The sequence below is a fragment of the Trachurus trachurus genome, assembly GCF_905171665.1.
Source record: "Trachurus trachurus genome assembly, chromosome: 18".
NCBI lineage: Eukaryota > Metazoa > Chordata > Actinopteri > Carangiformes > Carangidae > Trachurus > Trachurus trachurus.
This window is the reverse complement of record NC_139909.1, coordinates 4,996,692-5,023,062: the sequence shown is the minus strand read 5'-3', so window position 1 is coordinate 5,023,062 and position 26,371 is coordinate 4,996,692. Positions and strand designations below refer to the sequence as shown.

General features: G+C 41.8%; 1 protein-coding gene across 1 annotated transcript; it reads left to right on the top strand.

Moving 5' to 3' along the window:
* Positions 1-152: 152 nt before the first annotated feature.
* LOC311001560 (uncharacterized protein) lies at positions 153-25,685 on the top strand (the record flags this gene model as incomplete). The annotated part of the gene is made up of 6 exons (XM_083992644.1): positions 153-180; positions 650-1,021; positions 1,128-1,367; positions 4,688-4,756; positions 22,993-23,361; positions 25,199-25,685. The coding sequence occupies 6 exons, from the start codon at positions 153-155 to the stop codon at positions 25,480-25,482; spliced, it is 1,362 nt and encodes a 453-aa protein (XP_083848770.1). The 3' UTR covers positions 25,483-25,685.
* Between the last annotated feature and the right edge of the window lie 686 nt (positions 25,686-26,371).

Here is a 26,371-nt window from a genome sequence, read left to right as displayed (position 1 = left end):
TGACACGAAACAAGAACAAAAATGAAACAAAAACAAAACGAACAACAGAACAGAAATAAAATGTGCTATCAGGCTATACCGTATGTTTGAGAAAATAGATGGGTCTTTAGTCTGGATTTGAAAGTGGTAATGGAATCTGCATCTCTGACGGAATGCGGGAGCCGGTTCCAGAGGAGTGGGGCACGGTGGGAAAATGCTCATCCACCTGCTGATTTTTTGTTGACTTTGGGGACCATGAGGTAGTTACAGTTCTGTGAGCGGAGGGCACGTGTGGGAGTGTATGGGATGAGTAGGTGTGACAGGTATGGAGGTGCAAGTCCATGTAGGGATTTGTAGGCCAGTAGGAGTAACTTGAAATCTGATCTGGATTTGATTGGGAGCCAGTGGAGTGAGATTAGAGCTGGGGTTATATGATCAAATTTCCTAGTTTTGGTAAGTATTCTGGCAGCTGTATTTTGGACAAGTTGTAGTTTGTGTGTGCTACGGTGTGGTAGGCTGGAAAAGAGAATATTACAGTAATCTAATCTGGATGAAACAAAAGCATGAACCAAAATCTCTGCGACTGAGGCACTTAGGAGAGGACTCCTTTGGGAAACATTGACTTCTGTACTTTAACCTCTCTGCTCTGTTTCCTCTCTGTCTCCATCAGGAGTGACCATAGACATCGTAGCCTCTCCTGGGGACACCGTCTCTCTGCCGTGCGTTGGCCACATCCCGATCAAAGCTGTGGAGTGGTACAGGAGTGGCCAATATAAGAGCTATGTGTATTCATTGCGTGAGCATGAACGGCCTCAGACAGAAAACCAGCTTCTATCGTATGAAGGCCGCGTGTCTGTGAAGAATCTTGAGGAGGAGAAGAGGAAGAGGAAGGACACTGACGTGTCTCTGACCATAAACAACGTGAGGTCAAGCGACTCTGGGACGTACGAGTGTCACATCTTCAACGGGACGATCGACCACTCTGTCACAGAAACCTCTTATGGCACCAAGTCCATGAAGAACATCACTCTGGTGGTCGTAGGTGAGTCAGATGAGTCTGGCTGCAGGGATTTACATTTAGATGAACATGAAACATCTAAACTAGATGTTTTGATTGGCTTCTGTACTTTAACCTCTCTCTCTCTCAGATGACATCATCTCAGTTTGTCCTGGAGACGACGTCGCTCTGACCTGTGATGTTCCCATGAACGTCCCATTCGATGCTCTGCACTGGAACAAATACGGCCACAAGGACCCCGTCTATTCCTGCATGAAGAACCTGCAGGCAAACGACTCTGGCGTGTACGAGTGTCGCATCGCCAGTGGGACATTGGACAACTCCAACAAATACTCTGAGGTCAAGAAGAGAGTCCACGTACTGGTCTCAGGTCAGAGTCTTGGTGCACTACCACTTCCTGGTTGTTGATTTGATTCTTAGAGCTGCAACTAACCATTATTTTCACAATCGATTAACCTTCATGAATGATGTCTTGTCCTGTCTTGTTAATAATTCACATTATACTTTTCATTCTCATAACTTAATTTCAGTCCATCACAAAAAATAAGGCATGTGGCCTATTTCCCATCTCTATGAGGAAATTTGTTAATAGTAAACAATAAAGGGAAAAAACAGATCATACTAACTCAGTGGTTCCCAAACTTTCTCTTGGCTGATATGAACATTTTTTCTCTTTTTTTTCTCTTTACTGTACCAGTATTCTTTTCGTTGTATTTTCAAGCACCCAAACTTTTTTGGTGTAACAATATTCCTACAGTTCGTAGTGATTCCATCAACCAGGACAATTAAGAGAAAACCCTGCTTTCACCTCCCAAATGACAGCTGTCAGACGAGCCAACTTTACAGCTTGTGTGTGCGTTTTTGTCAGTCTCTAAACAGCGCGCGCGAGACACACACACAGCGCAGAAGCGCTTGTCGACTAGGGATGTATACCGTGGGCTGGTACTTTTTGGTACCGGTCCATAATTGCGTCGGTACCAGAGTACCGTTAAGATTCTGGACTAACGGTACTCTTATCGCTACTTTTTGAACGTCTCCCTAAGCGTCACGTAATAATGACACTGCCGCCACAGAAGCTTGTCACCCCCCAATTTCCACCGGGTCCGTCATCGCAACAGAACCGCTACACGGCGGTCACCGCAGCTGATCCCTGCCGCTCTAATCAGCACTTGGACCGGGCGAGCCGCGGCGAGTCTCAGCAGCGTCTCTCCGCACCGCCGCGCTATCAAATCCGACACGCCAGGGCTCCAGACTAACTTTTTTGACTAGGAGCACAGTGGCCCCTAACTTAAAATTTTAGGAGCGCAAGCAGAAAATTTAGGGGCGCACACCGAAATCGACTTGCAAAGTAAATTTGCACATTTCCTCTAATTTTCACTGTATTACTGATAAATACTGCATAAATGCAGAAACTATAATGTTTTAAATTCACATTTTATTGTGCAACAGTTTAAATATTGAAAATATAAAGTTAATGTTTAGGCTACACTGACCAATAACAGAACAAGTAGACACACCACTTGTGGTAAACTCATCCTAGAACAGACCCCCCCCATCCTGTAGGCCAGCCCTTGTTGGCCTCCTTGTCTGCTGACCCTGACTGAGCCACATGTGCACGGACTCCTCCTTGGCATCAAACTCGTCGACCCTCCTCTCCTCCGCTCCGAGATGTAGAGAAGAGAAACACGTTTCTTTTCACACAGCCAATCACAGTGGTCATTAAAAAAAATAATAAAATCTGCAAATTTACTGGTCGCACATGCGCGAGTAGATGAAAAATTTACTCGCACTGTATCAAATTTTAGTCGCAAAATGCGACCATTTAGTCGCAGTCTGGAGCCCTGCACGCGGCCTGACGGTGCGTGTGGAGCGAGACGAGTCCGGCCCGGTCCGTTCGCCTGTGTCGGGTCGTCATGTGTTAGAAGCCTCGCACCGAGACCCAGCAAAGTACTTTAATTCATGTCGGAGGCGGAGGGTTGAGTGTCCAGAGGAGCAGCAGGTCAGTGAGGAGACAGAGGAGGCTCCAGCAGCTTCATGTAGCTGCTGTGGAGCAGAGTGTCAGAGCGACCTGGTGTCACTCCGCTAAGAAAGGAGGAGAAAACTCCGACTGTGGAAACACTGAGCTGCTTGTGTCGTTTATTCTGAGGTAATACGCATATATTGACTGGTCTACGGCGTGAAGAACATGGACCGGCTGCTGTGGATGCAGCGTGTGTGTGTGTGTGTGCGTGTGTGTGTGTGTGTGTGCGCGCGCGTGTGTGTGTGTGTGTGTGTGTGTGTGTGTGTGTGTGTGTGTGTGTGTGTGTGTGTGTGTGTGTGTGTGTGTGCGCTGTACACAGACACACGCACACACGGGGCGCACGTCGTAGCATTGACGTGAAACAACAACCTGCAGATCACCTGAGCTGACGTGAACTGTGAGTCAGAGCAATAAGTAAAAAAGCTAAATATTCATCAAGAACCAGATGGAGATCCTATTTTATCATGATGACAGATTAACTGCAGCTCCTGCAGGTTAACTGTTGACTTGCTCAGGGGTTAAAGGAGGTGTTCTTCTCTGCTGTCAATTTTTTTTAATATGTTGCTGGTGTTACCCCCCTAATTTAAAAAAAAAAAACCGGTTGAATCGAATTGAAATGAGTAATTGACAAATGTAATGATGTGAGGGCTCCGGCTCCACATGATCTCCGTTGCTCGGAGCTTCGCAGCGATTCCGCAGCCGGTTTACCGCGCCCCCCTGCAATGGCCATGCGCCCCCCAGCTTGGGAACCACTGCAGTATTAAGTGTTGTGTTTATCAAGTGAAGCTTCATGCAAGTTACAACATTATCAGTAGCCTATTTCAGAAAGAACTGTAATGTGTGCTGCTGGCAAAATTCTCAGTCAGCAGCTGCAGCTGTCTCCTATCTCATGCAGCATCAGAAGGCAAAACTGTTGCAGTTGTGTCAGTGTGATGGCTGTGACTGAACACTGTGAGTGTCTTGCAGTTTTGCTCATAACAGACAGTCAGTCAGTCGGGCGGAACGGGCTCCGCAGACGTGTCCGTGCAAAGCTTTACTACCATGCAGACTCAACGCGCACCGGTGCTGCACAAACGTTGATGTGCCCAGTTGATAACTGCCGGCCACACTTTGCTCGGACCCGGTGACGAGAACCCTCAAGATGAACATCAATCGGGCATAATGTGTTTCTGAGTTAAAATTTTTTCCAGCCCCTCAAAGTGCAGGAAAAACACAGTTTTTATTTGGACCTAACCAACTCACGTATCCCTCCGCCCAGGGTTAGCGCCACCGATCAGCAGTTGGTTAGCTCCAAATAAAAACTGTGTTTTTCCTGCACTTTGAAGGGCTGGAAAAAATTATATTATAGCGAACAATGGAACTGTGTATTTGTTTTCAGGTAAAACGTCTTTTAGGCCGTGAAAATAGGCCGTTTCTTTGGGTCTGTATGTTGTAAATCTCTGGGCAGGGCTATTATGGGCTGGTGTTGCTAACGGGAGGAGTGCAGAGAGTCTTCTACTGCAATTAAAGTACTTAGGGGCTATTTGTAGATCATACAACCCCACTTAAAAAAAATGACACTATATAGATTATCAGAATAGTTGACAATTAATTTATTAATCGTTTATTGTTAGAGAGTCTGTTCTGTTGCTCACTAACAGCTGATCCTGATGTTTGTTTCTGCTCCACAGCTGCAGGGGAGAAGGGAGAATGTGAGACTGAACCAGGTGACGATGGCAACCACAACAACACGGACAGAAGTCGGTGGGGGCTGCTGGCATCGGTACTTGTTGTTGCTCTTGGTGTCCTTGCTTGTTGGTACTATAGAAGACCCCAGGAAAACCTGATTTGAAGCACAACGTCATGGTGGTGAAGAAGAAGCTCTGTGATGTAAAGTAGAAGGTGACCTCCAATACCAACAGGTCTGATTCAACTATCAACCTCGCTGCAAAATGTGACTTTGTGTTGTCACAATACCAGCATTTTGGTATCGATACCAGTACCAACATGTGTTTCGATACTTTTCCAAATAAGGGAACACAGAAAAAGTCATGATTGACTTTATTTTAGTAGAAAATCGTAGAACTATAACATATAAATAAGTAAACAATCAGTGCTGCTGCAGATTTAAAATTTAAAATTGATTATTTCCGACAACAATCGTACCAAGAAAATCTATAATATCAACTTGTTTGCTTTGCATTATGTTTTTGACCAGTTGTCATTTTTGGGGAGAAATTGTTACAGTTTATAGAATGAAACAAAAACACGCATCAGTCCGAGCCAAAAGTTTTATTTACAATGTTAAACTAAGGGACTAAGGGACGTTGTCTGTCTATCGATCATGCAGCACCTACACGCACAAAACAAACAGCACTGTCCATGTTGCTGCGACCAGCAGAATGAAATTACCGGCGGTTTCACACTGTGTGAAGCTGTTTTGCACATTGACACTTAACGGTCAGAGGACCAGAGAGCACTGACTCCACCTCAGTGCTGCATGACTGATAGAATCACTATGCAATTACTGTACAGAATCGCAAAAAAGCGATTGCGATTTGCACCCCCCCCCCTCCACACTGGACCATAGGTACTTGTGTTTATTTATTTATTGAGGCTATTTTAAATAGTAAGTTATTTGGAAAGCAGTTGTATACTGTGAAAATGCTGCCTAATGTGTGTAGGCTGCGTTTGAGTTGAGGAATTGTTTTCTGTTGTCCTTGACAATCAAGCAAGGACACTCATGACACTGTTCATTCACAGTATTGTAATCGCTATATTTTCTACTGTAATTGCAATCGCACATTTTCATCAAATCATGCAGAACTACGCCAGCACCACATATGCACACACACTTTTACGTGCCTTTAGATGAAGTATTACTTTATATATCTGAACCAAATTCAAATTGAGTTTAAGTAAAGTTTTCTTTCTTTTTGCCAAAGCCTGTATTGTTAATGTTTATTTATAATAAAATAAACATTTATACAACATGTGATTGTTTTCCTCTGTTTGTGTTTGGATGAAGTGGTCACACCTGTGTGTCGTCACCGTGTTCACAAGGAACAAATGTTCAGCCTTTATTCCACCAGACAGACACTTAACTGTGTTTAGTATAAACTGTGAAAGCTGAGTTTCATTTATTCACGTGAACGAGGATCTCCAGTATTAACAACTTAGTTTTTCTCAGCATTAAGAGTCGTACAGAGGGAACACCAACAGACTAAAGGGGTTGATGCTTATTTTTATTTAATTAACAGTTGTATTAATAGTGTGTCTGACCTCACAACGATGGTCAGACACACCTGGATTAATCAGTTGGTCCAATAATGTAAGACAGGAAATAAAGGAGCTGGTTTAAGTTCAGGAAGTAGTGGAGCTGTGGATAGAGCCCATTATGTGTGTGCTTGTAAATTGATGAAAACGGTCGTGTTTTTGTTTTTAGGTGTCTTGGTCATATCAGATTACACTTATAATTAGTTTATTATAAAATGTAGATTGAAACATTCATGTAGAAAATGTTGTTTTTTTTTACTCGTCTTTATCTGTAAGGGGTCCTCAATGATGCTGTTAACGTGGGTGATCTAGAAATGTCCTTAAATTATTGAAATCACCACACTTGCTCATTCACCAACAATGCAGAGATGTCAGTTCTTGGGTGCTTTTGCAAAACCCATATTCCTCCACCAGGAGGCGCTTGTTGACCTCTTCTTCCAGTGCTCTGAACCAACTCACAATAATCCACAGAATTTACCTTCTAAAGTCTTCTTTTCACGTTTTAAAAAGGTCACAGATACAAGTTGCTCTTTTTGTTTGGGATGCCCTGAAGATGTCTTTCATTTGTTTTGGTCTTGCCCTTTTCCTACCAGTTTCTGGGTAGATGTCTGTAATTTGATTTCTCTTTCTATTGAGCCAGATTTTTCCCTTTGTTTTGAAAATGTACTGTTTGGCTTCACTGTCTTTCCATTTACCAAAGTTAGACAGTACTACATCATTATTAATCTTATTATAGTTTTATCAAAATGACACATTCATAAATGTAGATACACAAATCAAAATCCTTTTTTTCTTACATTTACAGTTTTTTTCGATTGCTAACAAGCAGTGGTCGAAACTGAAGTCACATGTTCAAAACTCTTAACACAGCCAGCATTTCCATCAGGCATCTCAGCTAAACAGTTCATCTCAACCACAAAACGGTGCCTCATCAACAAAACACTTCATACATGTCTCAAAATAAGCTCATTCAACCACAACACTAGCACATAGTGTCACTTTGGAAACAAACACTGTCACTCTTAGCACACTGAACTACAAAACACTAACAACAAAGAACATTACTTGAAATAAATTTGATCTTTGAAGTTTGAATGATTTTTTTTTCAAAATCAGTAAATCAGTTTTATTATAAAAATAAATACTGCAATATCTTTGCACTTTGAGTGTTCTAGATAATATATTGCAACAAGAATGAATCAGGAATGCAGCAATTTACGTCAAAATGCAGAATCTCCAGAGATATAGAACACAAATCAAGAGATAATGTAAATAAAAAACAACACAACACAACTCTTGGTCTTCCTCTCCTTCCTCTTCTTCCTCTCCTGGCCACTCTTCTCTCTCTACCAACCTCAACTGGTGCTCTTTGATCCAGATTTCCAAATAAAAAACAACCAGAAACGCTCCGCCTTTTATAGGGTTTCTAATGAGGCCAAACACAGATCACCTGGATCGGTCTTGAGCTGGAAACTAACCTCACCTGTGTTTGGAGTTATATACAGTAATATTTTTATTTATTTGTATTCAATACAATATTTTTGATTTGATGTTTTATATATTTCAATGTTCCTGCAACAGAAATTCCCCATGCCCCCCCCCCTCCCTCCCACCCACCCATCATTCTGTTTTGATTGTGTTTTGAACTGTTTTGAACAAAGTGTGTTAGTATTTGAAAAATGTGTTGTAAAAGTCTAGTGTTTTGCAGGTGGTGAACTAGTAACTGAGAAAAGAGTCCATATGCATTTTGGTGACTGTGGTCACTGAATGCATTTAGTGTGAAAGCAATGAAAAGTGATTCACAGTTTGGTCCACATGGACTTGTGTTTTGCAAACTGTGTTAAGAGTTTTGAAAATGTGACTTCAGTTTCGACCACTGCTTGTTAGCAATTGAAAAAAACTGTAAGAACGAAGTCAAGCAGTGTATTAAAACCATTGAAAAATCTAATAACACAAAAGCTATCAAGACCTTAAACCTATGTGCTCTCTACAACATATTTTTATAATGCAATCTGTAAAAAAAAAAAATGCCTTTATGCATGTAACCCCCTGGTGATAATATTTGTTGTCGTGTTGAATTCTATTGTTTTGCACAATTTTAATAAAGTTCTGAAAAAAAAAAACGAAAAAAAAAACTCACAACTCACGTCAGGGTCCTTTTTCTGCAAGTATACTTGACATTTTGGTGGCAGTGTGTTGAATTAATCCCTCCTGTGTGTAACAAGCACTCATGTAGTCTGTGTTTGGACAGCTTCTGTGTATATTGTCTGGGGGTAAAAACTGATTGGGACCCAGAAGTTAGATGTTTGTACTGTTGGGTTTGAGTTTTTAATATTGTGTGTGAAGATTTGAGAAAATGGTGAGTTGTTCCAGGAATTGTGTCAAAGTAATTGAGAAAAACTGTAACATGGGTGATCTATAAATGTCCTTAAATGATTGAAAATACCACACTTGCAGTATGGGACTATTTCTTTCGATACATCAAGGACTTGTCACAATAAGCATATGTTGAATCACATCATAATTGATATAATCACAAACATACAAAGGTACAGAGGGGTGTTGTCCTTGTAGTTTTGTTTTGACTGCCTGTTTGTTTTTGTTTTTTGATCTTTTTTTATTATTTTTATATAGGCTATATTTTTTTTTCTCTCTATCTGTTTGCTGTTGTCTTTTGTATGTATTTTATTATTTGTTGAAAGATAAATAAACACTTAAATGACAAAAAAGAAAATACCACACTTGCTCATTCACCAACAATGCAGAGATGTCAGTTCTTGGGCACTTTTGCAATTCCCATATTCCTCCACCAGGAGGCGCTTTCCAGTGTAGTGCTCATGGCTGTGTTACAAACCGCATACCAAAGACGGTTATTATCTTTGAGCATACTTTGAACATGTCTAACCAACTCACAACAGCTGCAATGCTGCGTTCAGGGCAACTGGGAAACACGAGCTCCGAGTTGTGAAAATTCTTCTACTTTTTGTTTTGTTTTGTTTTTTGCAGTTCTTTATTTTACCAGGTCTCCAGTCTGCCCCTAAATGGAGGCATGTTGCCCCTAAAATTTGAGACCGTGCAAAAAACATGCAACCAGTCAATTTGCTGTTATTTTTCTCAACACTGGTGAAACGTCAGAAGGGACTCAAATGATCTGGAATCTGTCAGGCCAATGTGTGTGAGGATCATGAATGAAAAGGAAATGTGAATTTTTGCTTTATTCAAATCAATTTGGTGTTCTCATCTAACGTATCCAGTCTCTCTTGAATTGCTTTAAAGCAGAAGAGAAGTATATTTCAACACAACACAAACATTCCCCTTACTTCCGCTTCAACACAAACATTCCCCTTACTTCCGCTTCAACACAAACATTCCCCTTACTTCCGCTTCAACACAAGCATTCCCCTTACTTCCGCTTCAACACAAACATTCCCCTTACTTCCGCTTCAACACAAACATTCCCCTTACTTCCGCTTCAACACAAACATTCCCCTTACTTCCGCTTCAACACAAACATTCCCCTTACTTCCGCTTTAACACAGACATTCCCCTTACTTCCGCTTTAACACAGACATTCCCCTTACTTCCGCTTTAACACAAACATTCCCCTTACTTCCGCTTTAACACAAAGATTCCCCTTACTTCCGCTTTAACACAGACATTCCCCTTACTTCCGCTTCAACACAAACATTCCCCTTACTTCCGCTTTAACACAAAGATTCCCCTTACTTCCGCTTTAACACAGACATTCCCCTTACTTCCGCTTCAAAACAGACATTCCCCTTACTTCCGCTTCAACACAAACATTCCCCTTACTTCCGCTTCAACACAAACATTCCCCTTACTTCCGCTTCAACACAAACATTCCCCTTACTTCCGCTTCAACACAAACATTCCCCTTACTTCCGCTTCAACACAAACATTCCCCTTACTTCCGCTTTAACACAAACATTCCCCTTACTTCCGCTTCAACACAAACATTCCCCTTACTTCCGCTTCAACACAAACATTCCCCTTACTTCCGCTTCAACACAAACATTCCCCTTACTTCCGCTTTAACACAAACATTCCCCTTACTTCCGCTTCAACACAAACATTCCCCTTACTTCCGCTTCAACACAAACATTCCCCTTACTTCCGCTTCAACACAAACATTCCCCTTACTTCCGCTTCAACACAAACATTCCCCTTACTTCCGCTTCAACACAAACATTCCCCTTACTTCCGCTTTAACACAAACATTCCCCTTACTTCCGCTTTAACACAAACATTCCCCTTACTTCCGCTTTAACACAAACATTCCCCTTACTTCCGCTTTAACAGTGCCTGTGTGGAGAGAGTCTGCACTTTTAAATATTTGGGCACTGTCATCTCCAACGGCTTCTGGTCCTGAAGTCAGTGAGTCAGCCTGAGGTTTTATGGTGGCGGATTGGAACTGGGCCATGGCAGCGTTTCCTGTGAGCAGCAGCAGCAGGAAGAGGAGGAAGTCTCTACAGTTACAAAGAACCTAGTTAGGCTCGATGACTCACCAAAACTTCCAAAACTACTTTACTTTACATTACTTGGTGTGCTCACTGCTCAGACCTGACCTTCAACAGCCACCAGCCACTAAATCAGCCTTTTATCAACTTAATCTTATCCAGAATTAAGGGATTTTATGTCCCAAACTGATCAGAAGAAGCTGATTGATGCTTCCATCTTCAATAGACTCGAATACTGAAAAGATCGTATCGTATTGTTTCCAGCTTTTATCTCGAGAGACGATGTCACTTTTGGTATGATTTTGGAAAACAGAAATGATTAACTCTGTCTAGCCAAATTTTTCATCCACAAGAATAGAGTTCTGAAATCATCCCCCAAATGTATTGTTTTCATTAACAAATTTAAAATATTCATGAAATCTCTTAAATGTCAAACAGGAATAAAAATTATGACAACTTTCATGGGCTGCAATAAAATCGATTTGAATCCCCTTTATATAGTAGTAGTACCCCTTTTGTGGGCCTAGGGTGTTTCATTTTTTACACACCACCACGAGTTGGAGATGACTTTTTTTGTGGTTAGATTGCCACCACAAGGGATGATGACTCATGAGTTCATCACAAAAAAAAAACCCTTAGCTGACTCACCTCTCTCTCACACACACACACACACATACAGAAGGTTTTTCACCATCCATCATTTCTATGAGGCGTCTAGAACAACATACTAAAAGTCCTAAGAAATCCTAGTTGGGGAAATATGTTTAATTTGCATCATTATTTACTGTATAAAGTCTATGGTGCCGACAACAATACACCCCAATGGGGCTATTTTTTTTCCTTTACTCCTATCACAATGAAACTTTACATGATGAAAGTATCCATGAAATGTAACATTTTTTGTATTACAAGTTTCTTTGAAAATGAATTTGAATATGCAAATGAGCCTTACACTAATCAAATATGCCCAAAATACACCCGAATAGGCTTATTTTTTTCCTTTACTCCTACCACAATGAAATTTTACACAATGAAAATAGACATTAAAAGTAAAAATTTTTGTATTACAAGTTTCTTGGAAAATGAATTTGAATATGCAAATGAGCAATACACTAATGGAATATGCCCAAAATACACCCGGATAGGCTTATTTTCTTCCTTTGAGAATTAAACATATTTCCTCAACTAGGATTTCTTAGGACTTTTAGTATGTTGTTCTGGACACCTCAAAGAAATGATGTGTGGTGAAAAACATTCTGTTACAATTAGACTGTCGTAAAACGCTATTTTGCCTGGACTATAAAGCCACAGAGTGTGAGAGTCTGTGAGGGTCCAGATGCTGTAAACATGAATAGATAGACTCACTCTCACGACGTTACCTTGACTACAAAATGTTGTTGAAACGATAATGAAGAGTTCCAGTCCTTGAACTCGCATGTTCGTTTGATGAAGTACGCAGGAGACTTTCAATTACAAAATTTTCCAAAATGTATTTATAAAAGAATCAACTAGGAAAAGAGATTGTGTACAGAGCTCCGGACCAGACTAAGTTTCCCTGGCCAACATGCCGCAGCAGCATCAGTTCACGAAGTCTGATGCGGGTGAACTCGCCTAATGTGGGACATTTTTTGCAATTTAGACTTCTGGTGTAGGCTATATTGTGATATGAAGCAAACACTTTCAATCTACATCCTGTACCATTCTGAAATCCTTAGGTTGTGATCTAATGGAATCCAAAGAGAAAATTCTGATATCACACTCCTAAAAGAAATACCATACATATTTCAACTCTGATTGCAAAGTTTTTTGCGGCAATCTCTGTTCCCTAATGTGGGACAGTCATGCTCCTAATGTGGGACACTAAAAAGTCTGTTTAAAAGTCATCTTAATTTACATGATAAATGCTAGATTGCAAACCAGTGTTCAATAATATCACTTATTGTCCTAGTTCTGCTTCATCTTCTATAGTGTTAAAGCAGAAGTAAGTGATATATTTGTGTTAATATAAGTCTTAAATAGTTATATCTTCCGACAGCAATCACTTACATAGAGTGTTTGGTCTGAAACACGGGTCTGTCAGTCACTCTGCTCTGCTCTGAGCCGAAGAGAAAACATTTATCGTATCCTACAGTTTTTATCCAATGAGGAGAGAGAACGGCATGCAGGGCTGTGTGTGCAGCCAAGGAACGCCGTGAATGTGGTGACGTAGCGACGAGGACTGTTATGGTGCGTTCAAGGAAACTCGTATTTTTCCGACCGTGAAGTGGTACCAGTTCGATCTGGTACGAGTTCACCGGTCGGAAGTTACGAGTGGCCGTTATAGTGACTTTCACCGGTAAAACAGGTCGGAAAAACACGAGTGGGTTGCCTGGAACGCTACAAAGTCGTAAGTTGTGACTTGAAGCTGTAATTTACGGTTTCAAAAGCCTGCCTGGAACGCAGCATTAGCGAAAACGACCGGACCACTTACTTCTGCTTTAATGGTTTTCTACCAATTGTGTGGTGGAGGTGACCTTTGACCCTTCGCTAAAGAGTGGACTTAGGGTCATTCCCAGCCCTGGTCAACAACCTCAATTGTGGGACACCACCATCCTCAGTGATCTCCCTATTCAGTAATGTCTCCCCTCATCCTGTCTTTTTTCCACTGGTTGAGTTCACTTGCTTGATTCTTTTCCTTTCTTTTCCCATGTTTTCTTTCCCTGATTTTGTCTCATTGCCTTACTCTTCTTTTCCACTGTGATCTGAAATATATATAATTTAATTAATCAGTAATGTGCTATCCTTTGATTACTTCTAAACTCAAACATTTTTCATGAACATGATCAAAAAAGACAAGATTTAGAAACAAGAAAGAAAAAAATTCAGAGCCATTTACCCCTTTAACAGTATTATGACCACTTCCAGTTAATAAATATAATTTTCTTTTGTTGTAAAATATTCAAAACAATGCATTATAACAATAAAACAATGTAAACAACCATTGTCATTGTTCAACCTATTAGTTTTACCTGGAAAAGCACTGTCCCACATTAGGAAGAACCACCTGTCCCGCTTTAGGAAGGCATGTTTCCTAAAGTGGGACAGTAGAAATATTGATCAAAATCCTAAATATTGAGAATGGTTACACCATATTACCACCATATAACAGTCCTCGTCCCTACGTCGCCACATTCACGGCGTCCCTTGGCTGCACACACAGCCCTGCATGCCGTTCTCTCTCCTCATTGGATAAAAACTGTAGGATACGATAAATGTTTTCTCCTCGGCTCAGAGCAGAGCAGAGGGACTGACAGACCCGTGTTTCAGTCCAAACACTCTATGTAAGTGATTGCTGTCGGAAGATATAACTATTTAAGACTTATATTAACACAAATATATCACTTACTTCTACTTTAACATTATTCTTCCAAACAATGTTAGATCCCTTTGTAGCCAATTATTTAATGTTTTTCGACATTTATCAACATTGTCTTGGATATTCTTTTTATCACTAGTGTCTGACCCTTTAGAAATCCAAATACCTAGATATTTAATGTCATTTTTGACTGGTATGTTATATAGTGAGGAATCAGAGCAGTTATGAATACTCAGGAGTTCGCATTTGCTCAAATTCAAGTACAAACCCGATGCTTGGGAAAATTGCTCTACTGTTTCTAAAGCCAGTGGTATTTGTTCCTTGTTTTTTAGGAAGAGTGTTGTATCATCAGCAAGCTGACTTATAATTAACTTGTTGTTATTAATGACTAAACCTTCAATGTTAGAACTTTTAACAGCTATAGCTAATAATTCTGTGACTGCAATAAAGAGAACTGGTGAAATACTGCATCCTTGTCTTATTCCCCTTTCTATTTTAAAGGGATAGTTCAACATTTTGGCAAATTGGCCCATTGCCATAATCGCTATAGTCATAGCAGTAGGTTCATTACCTTTAATTGTAGGTGTAAGCTATTTTCAGTACGGCGGAGCGCAGCAGCTGGCTGCTCAGAGCTACGCTATGGAGGCTAAGGGAATTTCTTGGTTTCCCTCATTAAACTAATCAAATACAACATCCCAAAACTCCACAGCGCTTTTGTAGACAAGTTGTGAGCTGCACAACCACCACGCTATGAGATAATGACGGAACGATACGAAACGGAGCCGTTTTTGAGGTAAATACAGGGTAAATACGGAGACTGCTTGCTGAAAAACTGTCCCTGAACGCAACGCGCATCAGCGGTTTTGTATGAATTTACCTCGAAAACGGCTCCGTTTCGTATCGTTCCGTCATTATGTCATAGCGTGGTGGTTGTGCAGCTCACAACTTGTCTACAAAAGCGCTGTGGAGTTTTGGGATTTTGTATTTGATTAGTTTAATGAGGGAAACCAAGAAATTCCCTTAGCCTCCATAGCGTAGCTCTGAGCAGCCAGCTGCTGCGCTCCGCCGTACTGAAAATAGCTTACACCTACAATTAAAGGTAACGAACCTACTGCTATGACTATAGGGATTATGGCAATGGGCCAGTTTGCCAAAATGTTGAACTATCCCTTTAAATCTGGGACATGTAGGCCTACCTTCTGAAAGGGATGATGCAAGGCTAGATCGTCTATGGGGAGAAGCGCTCTGATTGGTGGAACAGCAGACCAATCAGAAGGCCAACTCTGCTAACTGCGTCACACCGCCCATATATAAATATCTATGGCCCAGTTCCACTCATGGTGCGTTCAAGAAAACACGAGCTCCGAGTTGTAAGGAACACAGCATCAAGCCCTGAACGCTCACTGACCTAAATAAGCCACAGAGTGTGAGAGTCTGTGAGGGTCCAGATCATATATGAATAGACGACGTTACCTTGACAACAAAATGTTGTTGAAACGATAATTTAGGCTACCGTTTACTTTCAACACGCACAAGGTGTAGGCCTACTACTATGAGGGGGACGGACTCAAAACACAGTAAACTTCTCAGTTTCTTAAACTTTTTGTTCTTTCTTTTCTTTTGCTCCTGTAGGCCTACATGTTCACAGACACAGTAAAGCAACAGAGAGCAGAGCAAGTCATTCGACAATAATTGTTGTGAGTCAGACCGTGAGTGTGGGGGAGGGGTTGGAGTTGGGCCAACCGTCACTGCGGAGGAGGAAGGCGCTGCTTGCCTGGGCTGCGGTCGGCAAGGCTGAATATCTGCGGTTAGGCCTGTTTGAGTCATCACAGTGGGGGACAAAAAAAGAGAAGACCGTTTAGCAAATTTTTTCGAAATGCAGGAGGAAACGAAAGAAGGTGAATGGTACAGCACAGAAAAGATGCGACGAGAGCAGAAACAAAGGGAGCATTTTACTCTAAAATCGTCGGTTAAAAAAAAGAAAAGAAAAAAAGGGGCCAAGAGCTGATGGTGAGTTGTTAAACAGTGGCTGGAAAATATGAAGATGGATTATTATGTGACTATTCGTTTCATAGACAAAAAAAAAAGGTTCAAGGAACAGAGGGAAGAAGAAAAATGTGATTGTGTTGGGAGTGCGTGGACTGAAGCCTTCATCTAGATCTGGATTAGTCCGCCATTATGAAGAATACAACGACTCACTCTCCTAAGTGACTCTGCAGCAACGCACAATGGGGTAAATATGAACGTTAATGTTATTTATGTTTAATGTTATTCGTGTTTGTGTCGATTGAACGTTTGAAATGATGTGATAGTGACGAGGCCCCGTGAATGTGTCGAATTAATCTTTCAGTTCAGTATCCTTTATTTTTTTATTATTATTATTATTATTTTTACCTGGTTAAATAAAGGATATTGATCATTAACAGGAACATGGTGGAAAGTAACTAAACTATTGAGACCTTGTCTAAATGACATGCAGTTTTTAGGAACTACTTTTTCTCCCGCCTTGGTAAGTAGACTGGGTAAGCGTAACCCGCTGCTCAGTCAACAGCAACAGTCACTGGGGCTTATGGTGCACGCACCATTAGTCCCATTTCTCCACACATGGCTCAGTTAGTGACTGTGCTCATATTAGAACGTCTCTGACTGTACTCACTAGAGTCAGTTCCTTAAAAATGTTAAGGAACTGATTCTAAAATGAGTCGAGTAGAAGCCACGGAGGACTCTGAAACTTCTCCCAGCCCTTAGTCCACATGAGGGGGAGGAGATTACTTCTTTTCAGAATGCTGATATAGCGTATATATTTATTTAAAGCAGAAGTAAGTGGTCCGGTCGTTTTCGCTAATGCTGCGTTCCAGGTAGGCTTTTGAAATCGTAAATTACAGCTTCAAGTCACAACTTACGACTTTGTAGCGTTCCAGGCAACCCACTCGTGTTTTTCCGACCTGTTTTACCGGTGAAAGTCACTATAACGGCCACTCGTAACTTCCGACCGGTGAACTCGTACCAGATCGAACTGGTACCACTTCACGGTCGGAAAAATACGAGTTTCCTTGAACGCACCATAACAGTCCTCGTCGCTACGTCACCACATTCAGGCACATCCCTTGGCTGCACACACAGCCCTGCATGCCGTTCTCTCTCCTCATTGGATAAAAACTGTAGGATACGATAAATGTTTTCTCCTCGGCTCAGAGCAGAGCAGAGGGACTGAGAGACCCATGTTTCAGTCCAAACACTCTATGTAAGTGATTGCTGTCGGAAGATATAACTATTTAAGACTTATATTAACACAAATATATCACTCACTTCTGCTTTAATTTGACTCAAATCTGGTTGATAGATAGGCTAGCAGTGACAGAGAAGAAGGCAATCTGAAAATAGCAGGCGAAACTGAACTACACCTCATGGGGAAGTGGAAGTCCTGCTGCAAGATACTCATGTCTCATCACATGTAGTTCCAGTGTTGGGCAAGCACAGAATCAGTTGAGTTTGCTTCTGTTGCAGTTTGTTCAAGGTTGACTTCCATTTTGTCTTAAAATAACTGGACTAAATCGCTCTGGGCTGATCATAGGAAGCCAGTTTAACACTTCATTTTGGGAACCTGTGCATATTCTCATTTGTCCAGGTCATAGTAGTTATAGTAGCCTATCTGGTCAGATGCTACATGGACTGATGAAGCCTCTTGGATGAGAGGTGAAACGTCTTAAACCAGTGGTTCTCAACTGGTGGGTCGGGACCCAAAAGTGGGTCTAGACCCGTTCTGGATGGGTCGCGGACAGCTGGTCAAAAAAGTAAATAATATTTAATGCACATCTGATGTTGGACATGTCTTTTATTTTGAAAAATAACTTATTTTGAAAGACACGAGACACGTGAACACATGCAGTTGTAATGCTCCTCCTCACTTTCTTATTATTTGCTCCATTTGCTCTGAATGCAAAGATATCAGTTTCTTATTAATGTGGCCTGAATGCAGTGAATCTTGTTTTGTTTTGTGGGTCTTTATTTTGTGTAATTTGATATTTATTCACTTTTGTGAACATGCTCTGAATGCAGAGATGCATTAGAAGTCAGATATATTGTTTTGTTGGTCTCCATTTTGTGCAGTTTGATATTTCTTTATTCACTTCCGTACATGCAGTTGTCATGGTAACTCCTCAGTTTCATTCATGTGCTCTGACATGCACTTACTCAATAAAGAGCAAAATGAGTTTTTAAAGGCTTTAAAAAAATCTTGGTTTGAATTCTATAATAGTGGGTCTTAATGACCATGAGAAAATGTGGATCCCAGAGTGAGACTAGTTGAGACTGGTGTAGACAAATAACCAAGTCCAGTTGCCTTCGATTTAAATTCCTTTGAGTTAATTTGGGAGTACTGACATCTGCTGGTCATTTAATATACAGCAGTGTGCAGCATGTGGGCTACAGGAGGATGAGATGTGTGTAATCATTTGGAAGGCTGTATTTTGAGTCATTAAAAAAGGACTGTTCTCGACGGCATCGGTAGCGTTGTTTTATAGAAACCCTATTTACTGGCAGTTGGGGAAAGAAATAACAAACAGCATTCGGGGTCGAGGGAAATGAAGTTGCTGACAGAGTCGCTGTCTAAAGAAAATATAGATCTGAGTGTCTTGATGGGTAAGAGTGAATGTGTGAGTATATCTATGAGTTGCAGTGGCAGAATGAGTGGAATCAGGAGCAGAGGGGAAGGCATTGTTATTGTTTGCAACCCTCAGCAAAATGTATGTAAAAAAAAAATGGAGAAGTGTGTTTGGGTGGAAGGATGAAGTAGTTTTAACTAGGCTGAGGCTGTGGGGCATTGCTGTCTGGTGAGTTGTTTTAAAAGTAGGTAAACATGAGAATGGGTTGTGTGAGTGGAGAATTGGAGACGGTGGTTCATGTGTTTTTTTCTTGTGTAACCTCTATTCCAGTCAGAGACGACAGCTGTTTGTGGATCTGTGTGATCTGGGTCTTACTGTGATTTCTTTCTTGGGTGTTTTTACATTAGGGGGAAAATCAGACTCCTTTGGGAGGGCAGTGCTGCTGGGTTGTATGAGAGGATTTAGTTAAGTAGTTCTGTTGGTTATGACCTGTGGAGGGCAGCATTGCGTTGGACAGCGTACAGCCTGCCGGAATAGAAAATCAATACTACCAAGCTTCTTGAAAATTTCTCTGGGGATATGATACCAGAAGCTCTTATTGTTAAGGAAAGATTTTATCAGTTTTTATTTTCAGTGTTCCATTGATGAAATCAAAATCGATAGCCTGTAGGCCCCCTTCTTTGTATTCTTTGGTCATTTCTGTTCTCTTAATATAGTGCTTTTTTTTTCTCCAAATATATATGTATAATCAAAATGAATTTGGTTGACCTTCTTCATGGCTCTGTTAGGAATGGCCAACGAATACGCTGGATAGATACATCTCGATATGCTTTCCAACTTAGTAAGAAAGACTCGCCCCAGTAAGCTGATGTCTCAACAACCAGGAATTACGTTTAGTTTGACATTCAGTTATTATTCTCCACACATTCAAATGTTCTCTTTCGGTTGGGTTTTTAGATATATGTATTCCTAAATATTTGACAACTGATCTTATAGGAATGTTGTATGCTTCTGTTAAATCACTTTGATGAATTGGCATCAACTCACATTTGTTCAAATTAAGTTTAAGCCCAGAGGCATTGGAAAACATATTCATAGCTTGTATTATCTTGGGGGTCTCAGTTAGGTGTTTCATAAAGATGGTTGTGTCGTCTGCCAGCTGGCTAATGACAACAGGTAGCCCCATAACATTTAAAGGAGCAATATCTGAATTTTTAATAAAAATAGACAGCATTTCTCTGGCAATTATAAAGAGGAATGGAGAGATCGGGCAGCCTTGTTTGACCCCACGTTTGATAGCAAATCTTGGTGATGTAGGCCTACCTCTCGGTAATGAAATGGAGCTATTTGCATTATCATAAAGAGACTCTATGGTGGTTCGAAATTTGTTCCCAAAGCCTAAAAGTTTTAAACACTGAAAAATAAAGGGGTGTTCGATAGAGTCGAAGGCTTTATAAAAATCAAGGAATAAAATAAAGTCATCATCATCTATTAAATGTTTATAATCCAGGAGATCGATCACCAAACGGATGTTGTTGTGAATGGATCTATCTTAAATCCTGATTGGGAGTCGCTTATGATTTTGTGGAGCCATGGTCAAAAAAGATTTTATCTCCCCATTGATTAATCCAGAATTTTTCATCATCCGGTTTTGAGTGTGTTTCTTGTAATAAAATAAAGTTTGCTTTCTCGCCCTTACAAAATAAAAAAAATTGATTTTCTCTTAGTGACATCTCTTAAGCCCCTAGCATTCAAGGAAATACAGCCAGGAAAAAAAAAAATCAACATTCATTTTAAACCACAACTAGCAATTGTAGTGAACAGTAAGAAGTGAAACGGAAGTAGAAAATGTGTGGGCAGTGTCCCTTCAATATCAGAAAAAAATTAACTTAGCAAACCAACCTTTTATCACGGGGGAAATTAAGAGCCTGTTTAATGCTTATTAGGTTTTAACTACCAGTACACCTCAGGTGTTTTTTTTTTTCTTCAAGTGAGTCTGTCCATCCATGTATCAGTCCCCTCCTCTGTCGTAAGGTCATTTTCCAGCCGCCCGTTCTTGTTGCATCTTCGGCCACAGCGCTGCTCGAGCCTCCCTGTCAGACTTGCAGAGGTCTTCGATGAATCCGATGGCTGTCGTTAGTAGTATGGCCGTCAGCGTCTTCTTTCTGGCAATTCTCTGCCTGAATGCATCTATCGTCGCTCAAGGTAACAGTTAGTAAATCGATCATAGCTTCTAACAACACCACTGTGCTGTGTGTTGTGCTGGGAAGACGGTGCTAGCTGTGGATGCTACAGCTAGTAGTCAGTTAGCATCGAGCCAGCGCATCATTACGCCTTCCTAGTAGCTCCCTACTTGAGTCTTTGGTTGTCAGTGATGGTCGGTATTTGCTCCAGCGCTTCACCCAGACTGTGTATATGTATTTATTTTTCTCTGTGGTCCTGACTGCTACTGCTGAGAAAGAGAGAGAGGGAGACAAGGCAGCAGCTAGCGCGGCTAGCAGGCCTGAAAGCCCCATACTGCTCGTAGCTCCGTCATTAGCTATCGTCATATGTTTATTTTTGGGCACAAACCTCCAGACCCAACCTTTAAGTACATCGATCATAGCTTCTAATCAACCAACAACACTGGGAGCCTCCGGTGTTATGTCGTTATGCTGTCATGCTGTTGTGTTGTGGAAGACGGTGTGATGCCGTAGCGGTTAGCATCGAGCTAGCTCACTTACAACGCTAGTTAAAGACTCAATACTTGAGTCTTTAGTTGTCAGTGATGGTCGGTATTTGCTCCAGCGCTTCACCCAGACTATGTATATGTATTTATTTTTCTTTGTGGTCCTGACTGCTGCTGAGAGAGAGGAGAAGAAGGAGAAGGAGACTTGGCAGCAGCTAGCGCGGCTAGCAGGCTAGCAGGCCTGAGCCAGCTAACTTAGGACTAACTTATCATTATTGTGATAGACAAATAAAGCATGACAATTGAATATGTGAGGTGAGGGGGTTACAGATGGGTTACATAACATTATAGAGTGCAGGAGAGAAAAAAAAAGATCCTACAAGTTAGACAAATAAAATCATTTAAAAAAACATGAAAACAAGGAGAATAATATCAGGGTCTTTATGGCTTTCTTATTTTCAGATTGACTAATTATATTGATGTATTGTTTGACTTCCTTTTTGAAACGGTGAATACAAAGAGTTTGATTAGTGAATTTCCGGTTGTGGATATGAGCTTTGGAGGACGGGACTGAAAAGAAACTAAACAATACATTTTGATAGTCCAAAACAAAGTTTTTGTCAATATGTTGATGGATGAAAGTGGTTACATTTTTCCTAAAGATCTGCAGGTGCGGACATGACCAGAAGAGATGGTGATGAAGATGTTCTGGAGCCTGTTTACAGAATGTCTTTTTTTATATCTTAGCATAAATAGACTGGTGGGATAGATATGATGGATGAGTTTGAGGGATACTTATTTGATTTTGTTTGTAATGAAATATTTTTAGGGCAGGGACCATATGTTTTTCCAGATCAGGTTTATACAGTAAGTGTGTGTGTGTGGGCGGGTGGGTGTATGGCTTTGCGTATGGCTGTGTGTGTGAGTGAGTGTACTGTGTATGTATTTGTGTATCTCTGTGTGTACAGGGGTAGACAATAAGGGAAATTTGCAGATCACTGGCCCAGGACAATAGGTATCGATCCCCATATTAACGAAACACAACACATCCCAGCCAATTCCTGTGGTAAATTTCCACGATTCTTGACTATCATTCGATACCACGGTTTAAGAAGGACAAAAAAAGTGCTTCTAAATTCATCAGGCTACTTTATTTAATAAATAAATAACTGTTTCACATATTTAGCCTCCACTGTGGTTTAACAATGAAGTAAAAACAGAGTTAAAATGGTAAATATGCCTCAACACAAACATTAAGTTATAGTCATTACTTTTATCCTCAAGTAGTTCAGTGATACAACTGTTGTTCTCATTCATTCACGTTTAGGCTGTTTCCACAGATTGGTGCAAAACTGACTCATTGTTTCATTTTCAGCTCAGTTTTGAGTGTACACACGTTTTTGTTGTTGTTATTATGGTCTAAACGTCACGTGCACCACCGCTGTGGCGCACACCGAACAGCTGGCGCCCCAGCGCGAGCTCTGGCCTGTGTGTAACGTTCTCGTCGGTCCCGACAGGACTCGACCCGATAAAGTTGATTTGATTATCAACCATATGTTTTGGATTGACTTCTGTACTTGAACCTCTCTGCTCTGTGTTCCTCTCTCTCCGTCAGCTGAGACCATCATCGCTCGCACTGGAGATGACGTCACTCTGACGTGTTTCGGTCCCGGGAGCGTCAGAGTTGCAGAGTGGTACGTTGATGGCGACCATCAGCGCTACGTCTACTCGTGGCGCGGCGGCGACCGGCCTGACGTAGAGAATCAACTTCAACAATACGTAGGACGCGTGTCTGTGAAGAACCTGGAGGAGGAGAAGAAGAAGAATGGGAACAACACTGACGTGTCACTGACCATAAACAGTGTGACACCAAGTGACTCTGGGACGTACGAGTGTCACGTCTCCAATGGGACGGTCGACCACTCTGTCACAGACACCTCCTTTGGCACCAAGTCCCTCAGGGACACCACAGTTCTGGTTGTAGGTGAGTCGGATCAGTCTGGCTACAGGGATTTAAATAAAAAAAAATATTGAAATTTCACTCATTATCTCCTCCCCCTCATGTGGACCATAGGCGTCATTTACGCTGGGGACATGTCCCCACCACTTTTTGTCAAGAACAATTTTGTCCCCACCACAAAATTAACTTAACATTATCCTAATGAAGAATGACGAAAAAACGTTGATAAACTATGACAAAATAGGCAGCTGAAACAGTGTGCACGGCGCATAGACTGTATATAAAGGCACGGCGCAGAGCTTCAGCCGGAGCCAACTCGCAACAATGTAGCTGCGATTAAAGAGTTCAACTTCTCACAGCCCGGAGCGGCGCGCTGCGCGCGTCCTCGCAGTTTGGCTGGTTACACAGGGAGCAGCTTCTCTCTCTCCGCGCCGGAAAAACATCGACTCCACTCGTCTGTACTCGGTTTTCCACACACACAGGTCTGTCTCAAGCTCTGTATGTATGGATGTGTGTGTGTGTCTCGTGTGCAGACGCAACTGACAAATATTTATAGACGGACAAGCAACAACTTCATTACCGGTAATCATCATTTTATTTTGAAAATTGACCGGATTCTCTCGCCTTTTCTGTGCCCGACTTCCTGTCTGGTACGATGCGTCTATCCAGCTTGACAACGGCGCTCGCGTGAAAAATAGAACAGACGCCGAACTGAAGGGCGGCAGCACGCGAGCCTCCACGCGGGGTCGACTGCACCGGATGAGACAGCACCCGATGCTTAATGTTTGGGTGCAAAGTCACTGTTAACAAAATCAACATCTAATCTGTCCCTTCAAAATAAAGTTAGTAACGTGTCTGTCTGGAGCAGCTGCTGACAGAGACAGTTCCTCATCACTAAACCTGAGCGACCATCCGATCCCTCCTCACTCACGTTGTGACAACGGGACAAAGTCTTTTGGACATGTTGGCTATATTCTGTGTTTTTCCTCTCTATAACCGTCTCGTTTCAGTTTTTGCCGGTTGGCAATCATCTGGTGCACCCGCTGTTTCTCTGTTTCTCACTCACTCTCGATGCGCATAGATGTTATAAAAAGGAAAAAACACAGATGCGCAAATTGGTCATTGTCCCCACAACTTTTCAAAGTAAACTGACGCCCTTGATGGGGACTAAAGGCTGGGAGAAGTTTCAGAGTCCTCCGTGGCTTCTCTGAGTTACAGGGGGTCTCGGCGTAGCAGTGCATGTCCATATAACGGTTGCAAATGGATACCAACTGTCTTCGTAACAAAAAGACACACCAAAAAACATCCAAATACCTCCATGCTGCTCGTATGTAATGTCCGTCTTGTATTGAAGCCCCGACATGAGAAATTGTCCCGAAAAAAATAGATAAGTCTATATTTCAAGCTTGTTTTGTAGCGGAAGCTCTTGTCCGTCCTCGAATCGGGAAGAGGAGCTTCGAGAAGCTTCCGCTACAAAACAAGCTTGAAATATAGACTTATCTATTTTTTTCGGGACAATTTCTCATGTCGGGGCTTCAATACAAGACGGACATTACATACGAGCAGCATGGAGGTATTTGGATGTTTTTTGGTGTGTCTTTTTGTTACGAAGACAGTTGGTATCCATTTGCAACCGTTATATGGACATGCACTGCTACGCCGAGACCCCCTGTAACTCAGAGAAGCCACGGAGGACTCTGAAACTTCTCCCAGCCCTTAGTCCACATGAGGGGCAGGAGATCATGAGTGAAATTTAAATTTTGGGTGAACTATCCCTTTAAATTAAGATAAAAACGAAACGTAAACAAGATGTTTTTGATTGACTTCTGTACTTTAACCTCTGTCTCTCCCTCTCTCTCAGATGAGATCATCACAGCTTGTCCTGGAGATGACGTTCCTTTGGCCTGTGACCTTCCCGCGACCGTGGATGCTGAGGGTCCGGTCTGTTCCTGCGTGAGGGACCGACAGCCAGATGTTTCCGTGGACTGTCGGATGAGCCACGGTAACATCTCTCTGGTCAAGAAGAACCTGAAGCCGGACGACTCAGGGGTGTACGCCTGCTCTGCCACCGGGTCGGTCAAGAAGACCGTCTACTACGTGGATGTCTCAGGTCAGAGTCTTGGTGCAGCTACTGGTTGTTGTTGATGTGGTGGTTGAACCCAGGGCCGTTGCTAGGAATTCTGGGGGCCCTGAAATAGGGATGTGCACGGTTACCCGAGTACCCGGGTACCCGAGTAGGCAATCTGCTATCCGATTATGAATTTATTATCCGGTTAACCTAGGATTAAAAAAACGGCACGTTAGAGCAACAGTCTAGTGTCGGATCAAACTACATCATCATGCCGTGGTTTGGCTTTTTGTTGTGTTAAACAGTTTCGGATCAAGCAGCAACGTGATTTTCTGCTGTGTAAAAGCGTTTTTGGATCGAGCCTCAGACTTTCAAACCTTTTACAATAATCTGTGGTGGTTCCCTCGGTGTAAACCGTCGGGAGGGAGACGACAGGTGTCATCAAGTCTGTTAGAAAATCTGCTTTCAGTTTACAAACACTCTGAAACCGTGTTCACGGCGGATCATATTTCCTGCACTACACCTCGAAAACGTTGTGAAAGACGAATCCCTGATATCTGCTAATCTGCTTCTGCTCCACAGGTCACACAGCTGGAAGGGAGGAGGAGGAGGAGGAGGAGGAGGGGGAAGGCAGAGGGAGGAAGAAGAGAGGATGTGAGGGAACGACAGAGGACGACCACAGCCATACGGACAGAAGCCAGCTGGGATTGATAATAGGACTTGTCTTGGCAGGCCTCACTGTCGCTGCTGGTCTTGTCCTGGCTCCTGTCGGTTATTGGCTCTATAAAAAACAGAAAAGACAGAAAACTAAGGATAATGGTGATGATGCTAATGAAAGAATTGCTCTATGATGTAAAGTAATATATCATCGAATAGTCACCTATTCGATGATTCAATTCTGAGAGGTCAGATTCGACTATGAACCAGTGTTGTTTTTGGCAGGCATTTTAGATTTAGTCTTAAGCC